The 6,968-nt window shown below is 27.6% G+C and overlaps 1 protein-coding gene across 2 annotated transcripts; it reads right to left on the bottom strand.

The window, feature by feature from the left end:
• Positions 1–153: 153 nt before the first annotated feature.
• On the bottom strand, positions 154–5,371 carry LOC126872526 (proteasomal ubiquitin receptor ADRM1-A). Of its 2 annotated transcripts, none has more exons than XM_050632596.1 (5): positions 5,049–5,371; positions 4,795–4,911; positions 3,070–3,412; positions 2,836–3,002; positions 154–642 (listed from the first exon to the last, which is right to left on the bottom strand). In XM_050632596.1, the coding sequence occupies exons 1-5, from the start codon at positions 5,247–5,249 to the stop codon at positions 247–249; spliced, it is 1,224 nt and encodes a 407-aa protein (XP_050488553.1). In that variant the 5' UTR covers positions 5,250–5,371; the 3' UTR covers positions 154–246. The 2 variants fall into 2 exon arrangements, with proteins under 2 accessions (XP_050488553.1, XP_050488554.1); XM_050632597.1 differs by having other exon boundaries at positions 154–474.
• Positions 5,372–6,968: the final 1,597 nt, after the last annotated feature.

Here is a 6,968-nt window from a genome sequence, read left to right as displayed (position 1 = left end):
AAAAAATTCAATTTGGAGGTCATTTTTAATTTTGATTTATTCATTGATGTTTTATTATACAAATTTTATTGGATTTGAAATTTAAAAAACTTGATATATTTACAATAAGAAGGAGAGATATATGTAAATATCATTATATTATAACAAAGTATATCATTCATTAAGGAATTATTTATTACACATAAACGATTATAATGTAATACACATTGTATATCTTCTAAATGAAAATATTGTTAAATTCTATTTTTAATCTAAATCCAATCCTTCATCATCATCACCTTTCTTATCAGGATTAGATGCTGGTGGAGCTTGTTTAGTATTTTTGTCCTCCTGTCCTTGCTGCGTTTGTTCTTGGCCACTCTTAGCTTCAGACTCGAGAGCAGTGACGAATTCTTCAATGTTTCCACTGGCTGCAGCATTGACAGCATCTGGACCCAAGCCAAATTGACGGATGACAGGTCCCGCCTGGCCTGACTGCAAAGCAGACCAGAACATTGATAGCGCCTGGGAGAACTGGGGAGACACTAGCGTGGTACACAGGTGATCCCCTGGTGGTAAGTGCGGGCTCATTGCACGCTCCAAGCTTTCCGTTGCAGAAATTGCCGCAGGGATGACATTGGTCAGCTCAGTTGCTACTCCCCTCTGCCGGACAATAAGCTGTGCTGTAGGTGGCCGAAAACAACAAATAATCCCAGAGAAACTTCCCCAACTACTCAACAGAGCGAGAGTCTCCGACAGCCAGGAAAAGTTCATGTGGAAAAGAATATTAAATAACGAAACAACCATGCCTCTGCCCTTTGATTTTATAGTAATAGTTTAATTGGCTCTATACTGCGTTTCAACTATTGGTGGTACCACTGATTCTATGAAATGATAAAAATTAATATGTTACACAGATAAAATTAAAAATTCATAATATTTAATATATATTATTCGTTTGTTTATTATATCTTCTCTTTTGCATATCTTATAATAGTATTAAGCAAATTAATGCAAAGCATACAAATAATAAAATAAAAATATTAAATAGACAAAAACTGTGTACGCAATTAGTATACCACTTTCTATCTTTTAAGATTTATAAATAATATCAATATCAATAATTTAATTAGTACACTGAAAATTTCATAGTCATAATTTATAATAACAAAAGATTTATCAGTGTTGAAAAAATAAATACTGTTTTGTACAAATTAAAAATTATCATATTTGTAATTATTTGACACATGTGTTAGTTCTGATAAATAAATGTATAAAATATCCATTAATACCTGGCTTTGAAATTTAATAATTTATACCACGAAAAAATTTATATTAAATCAACCTTGTGATATCAAAAAATGACACAACAGAATATACGTTGAAGAGCTGGTTAGAAAGGAAATAATTTCAAGTCATTAAACAATGAAATATCATTTCAAGTATGTTATCAAGAATACCATTCTGTTCCTGATAATGATAACAGCTGAAAGAAAAGATATAATTAATAAAAAAAGCAGATAATATATTACAGTGAACTACTGTTTAATAATTGTTGTGACTGAACAAAATGTAATTGCACAATATTGAAATATTTAATTATACAATATAAAATGCGAAATATATGTTTGATAAGATGTGTGATATATAATATCAATGCGCACGCGCGTTTGTTTGCGTGGAAGTTATCTAATCTATATGTATAAATGTAAAATAAAATAATGACACAAAAATCAAATATAAAGTTATTATAAAACCATACTCTACACATGGGAAATTTTTGTATTAAAAAAAAAGAATGAAATTTTTTATACGATTAAAATTCATTCTAGCGACATGCAAAATAAGATGGATACAAACATATTTCTAATGTTTTCTATATAAAATTATGTAGTATGACAGAAAACAACATATAGCATGTTAGAAAAAAAGAAGCTATTAAAAATACTAGTATGTTATACTAGTATGTTATGATAATTTATCTATTTGGTTTTAATAAATATTTGTACTGAAGTAATGTATATGTTCTTGCTTACAAAGAAAATGATTTCGCCCTTGAGTCGTTAATAACCCATACAAGTGATTGATTCGACATTAAATAATCGAAATAAAAAGAGAAAAAAAAGAGAGAAAAAGAAAATGAAACATAAATATATATTATTTTATTCAGCAAATATTTCTGTAGAAAAAATTTGTATAGTCATATAGCATTTAATATTTTCATATCTCCCTTTTGTTGCCCTAGTATTTTGTATCTTTATTATATCTGTTTTTCTTCTATTTGTTATAACTGTTACCAATTAGAGTATCTCAATTTTCGTTAAAACGAAGAGCATAAAAAATAATAAAGATGAAAACTTATATATTTTGAGATTACAGCAAATCTCACAGCAATATAATATAAAATTGACTACCTTTATAAATGCACATTTATTATTTTTATTATTTTTGAAAGAATATAAAGATTCTTTCTTGTTGTTGCTTTCTGTCCTATCGTGTTCTATGTCCCAATTCTAATTTATGTGTATTTCTTATGTATAAGATTATTCTAAAGTTGTGGTTTCAATGATTGTCGTCTTTCAGTTGATTGAACAAAAAAGCTATAATAAATAAAAAAGATATACAAGATATTCTATATAAGATATTATTGAGTGCCAATGTATATTGTTATACATCATTTAATTTAGATTATTATTATTTCTGGGTATAAATTGTTAGCTGTTAGAACCTAAACATTAGATAGATTTATATTAATATTTTGAAAATGAGGTAGTTTTACAATAATAATATTGTTGAAAAGCTGAAAATGTAGAAAAAATATATTATATAAAGCTATATATGGAGAAAAGATATTACCTGAACAACAGATTCTGTTCCTGTAGGTGTTGGAATCTCTGATAAAAAGTTTTGTAGATCACTAAGTTGAATTTTGTTATTTGTATTTGTTGTTGTTGTTGTTGTTGTTGTTGTTGTTGAAGCAGGTGTTGATGTACCTGATGTTCGTGATGATGATTTATTATCACCTAAGCAGAGATTTACGTGAATCACTTATACAAATTATATAATAAACTATACAATAAGTACGCTTACTATTAGGTTTAGGGGGATCATTAGCAGACGATGCTGAAGATATTATTTGCGTAGCAGGTCTTACAGTACTTGTAGTAACTCGAGTCGATGCAGTTGTTGTAGATGTTCTAGTACTTTGCACACCTTGAGGTCTATTCATTGTACCCAATAAACTACCTAAACCAATTTGGCCTACACCACCAAATAATTGCATTAACTGCTGTTGTGACATATTATTTAATAAATTCTGCAGATCTCCTTCTGGATTTGTACTACCACTTCTTTGTGATCCAGGAGTTGGTGGATTGTTAAGAACTTCATTAATTTTTCTACAATATTCTTCATCTTTGTCTGTTTTAAGATCCTGTATAAAAATGAGGCATGTAGCATTAACTACTTTTAAAATATCTTATCAATTTTTGTGGAATTACTATATCTTTTCCTAGACTACACAAAGTACGTATATATATTTTATATGATATATCTATATATTTTAGTTGCTTCATAATACATTCTACAATATTTTGTATAAAAATATTATTACATTCTTATTTATATTTGAAATCTATTTCTACCTCAGGAGGTAATGAGCGAAAGTCTAAGGTAAGAATATATAATTTTTAATCTAATTAATTACCGATTTAATAATTTTGGATGAGATGATTTTACATGTGTCATGCATATATTATTGTGCATAACCTATTATATGTACATTGAGTGTTTTGTTTAGCTGGAAATGGTAGTATATCTGACGAGAGATTAAAATTATCAAAAAAATGTTTTAACAATGTTTGGGTTGAAAAGGGACATCATATGGTGCAAATTACTTTTTTGCGGATTGTATAATGGAGGAGATTTTAGGTACAACATAATTTTTTTGAATGGAATCATATATTTTTTAATATTCTAATCGATCCACCTTGGTGTTCCCTATAAAAAGGTGTTGACCTATATATGTCAAAAAACTATTAGTTTAGCAGATATTTTAAATGTAATTTGTCGTATGAAAGACAAGGAAAGACGCAAAATGGTTATCTTATGTTTACATTGTAACATGTGAAAAATAAAAACAACATAAACAAGAATATTGTCTTGTGTCTCTCCTTGTCTTTCATATGACAAATTAAATTTTAAATATCTACTAAACAAATAGTTTTTTGACATAGATAGGTTAATATCTTTTTATAGAAAATTCCACAGTGAATTGATTAGTGTACTAACACATATATGGTCTCATTTAAAAAACCACAGAACCATTCTAATACTCAACCTGCAAAAAGATAATTGGTTATGCAACTTTCATTGAAACGTTTTTTTTGATAATTTTAATTCTTTGTGAGATATTCTATCGTATCCAGTATACAAAATACCCTGTATAATATAATACATGTTTAAAATGTATAAGTGATAAGAACATATATAACAATTATAGATAGGTCTCTTTTAATTGTAAATAAATATTAAGCTTCATATATACCATTAGAAAGGTATTAATGTAAAGCAATGAACACATAAAAATATTTTATATAAAAGTTTCATATATAACATGCAAAGTTCCTTATTAACTAAAGAATTTACCTAACAAGTAATTTATAAACATTGAAAAAATAATCATTTTGTCTTTGTTATTTTAAAAATCTACACCTTTTTTATTCCCTTCATAAATACTAACTTTCTATAATATAATTCGCACAAAATATAAACAAATGTGTGAGATTTAATATTTAACATTAAAACCCATCTTACCTGAAGCCAAACAAAGAATTTTTTGTTCGATGATTTAAATCGTAAGAGGTATACTCTTCCAGTTTTACATTGGGGAACATGTTTAAATTCACAATCATCGGGAAAAATAATCAGGTCCTATAAATAAATAAAGAATATCGATAAGATGATTATAGAGAAATCTAAACAAAGTTTGAAAGAAGTATATCAATTTTACAAATAATAAATATTTTTGAATTGTAATGAATTTTAAAGATAATAAAAAATATCTTTACATCCTCAACATATCCTGACACACGATCTTTCCAACAAAAATGCATTAATGAATCATCAGATTGATAAACGTAAAGCTGTCCTTTTCGAATATCTGGATAAACCATCTTTCCCTTCATAGTCATTTTCCCCGCTTTAAATTCCACCAAATTTTTAGGGGTTCCGCGTGAAGCATTATTTCCAAATAAGGCTCCTCCTGACATAGTTGATATTTCGAACACCTTGTTTTGATAAATATATTAAAAACTCTACACGCGGTTAATTTACTTTTAACGGCGCGCTGATGACACTGCACTTTAAAATGGCGTGTTAGATTTCCTATCTTACATAGAATTCTCAAACATATGCGCCACTAGTGGCGAACTTGATAATTGTGTTTACATTCAGATTTTATCGACAGAGCATAAACAGTCGGATTATCTATATTTTTATATCACTAACATGGTACAGGATAATGGTACAGGATCATAGGCATATAAAAATAGAGTGAGCGCACTGAACAAACGATATAGGAATAGAAAGAAAACGCTGCATAGAGACCCCTTGTGTCCTTGTCTAATAACGCATGCACATTCATATAGTAAATATGCAAGTGTAACAACGATTAACGAGTGGCATTAGTGTGCAATACTACGTATACAATGTCAGAGAGGAAATTTTCTCTTTAACAGTATACATGATATCAGAGAGTGGTAGAGAGTTTCCTCTCTGATGATACGTATCTGAGTTATCTTCGCCCTGGTGGCAGAAATAGGAATTAAAATTTAAAATTATACCATTTCGCGCGGCGTTATGTTGAAAGAAGGAAGCAGCTTCTAAGAGTTCGTTATAAAAGTGAAAAATTTAATATACCACATCAAGTTATTGCTTCAAAATAGTGAGAATCTTAATTTGGTTCATTTTATATTTATAATCTAATAAAATTTGGGCGATTTGTTGTTTTTGGATGCGAATAGACGATTATTAGTATTCAATCAAGGTCATACCTACATTGAGAAAGCATCGAGAACCAATATATTATTATTACCTATCGTAATCGATTATAATATCAATTATAATAGGTAATAATACATCGTAGTACTGCCATTTCGATTTCGTTTCAATAATTTATATCATTTTCGAAAAACTTCTCCTGAAGCTCAAGAATAGTAGGTACTTTTATAAATAAGTATTTTCGTATATTGTATTCTAATTTATCTTATTCTTGATATTTTGCCTAAATCATTATTAAGTAAAAAGTAAAGATGATTGATAATTTCAAAAGTTTTATGTTTTTCTATTGAAATAAAATCTTAAAGTTGTAATATTGAATTATAAAATAAAAATGTTTAACATACATCAGAAATCATTAAACTGCTAGATTTCTGAATATGAAACTATTATATTAGAGTTGAAATAGAATTTTTGTATTTATTAGAATTTTAAATTTAGTAATATTTTGTCTTCTACTATCTTCTTACATAATTAATGCTATGTGTTTAACAACGAATTGTAATATTTCATGTTTTGTTACAGATTTCTCATAAACTGCATTTCTTCATATTTTCTAGGAAGAACTTCAAAAGTCAAGCATGTAAGTATCTTTGCAATTGTATTCTTCACAGTTTGCATTCTATGATATTTGTTGTTATCAAAATATCAACCTCTATTACATTTAACATATTAACAATTATTAATATTCAAGTCTAATAAACAACAATCTTTAATTATCTTAAACAATTTGAATAATCAACATTATGTTTTTAAAAACGAATTATAATATTCTTTATTTTATGATAGATTTTTCTCAATCTCCATTTTTACCCTTTATGCTTGATGATAAACATAAAATTATGATGAAAGATAAAAGCTTTTCATTAAGAGTATAATCTTATTCGTACTTGTTACTGAACATTGTCTTAAATATGTTTTCTATTCCTCAA

Source organism: Bombus huntii, chromosome 13 (assembly GCF_024542735.1).
Source record: "Bombus huntii isolate Logan2020A chromosome 13, iyBomHunt1.1, whole genome shotgun sequence".
Taxonomy (NCBI): Eukaryota; Metazoa; Arthropoda; class Insecta; order Hymenoptera; family Apidae; genus Bombus; species Bombus huntii.
This window is presented reverse-complemented; position numbering and strand designations above follow the sequence as displayed.

What these genes read in the sequence shown, in the direction of transcription:
- LOC126872526 (XM_050632596.1), bottom strand. Translation starts at nt 5,249, where the DNA reads ATGTCAGGAGGAGCCTTATTTGGAAATAATGCTTCACGCGGAACCCCT. An exon ending in TGTCAGGATATGTTGAGGAT is followed by an intron (nt 4,912 to 5,048) that starts GTAAAGATATTT and finishes ATTTATTTATAG; the next exon opens with GACCTGATTATTTTTCCCGA. An exon ending in GAACAGAATCTGTTGTTCAG is followed by an intron (nt 643 to 2,835) that starts GTAATATCTTTT and finishes ATTGTCCGGCAG; the next exon opens with AGGGGAGTAGCAACTGAGCT.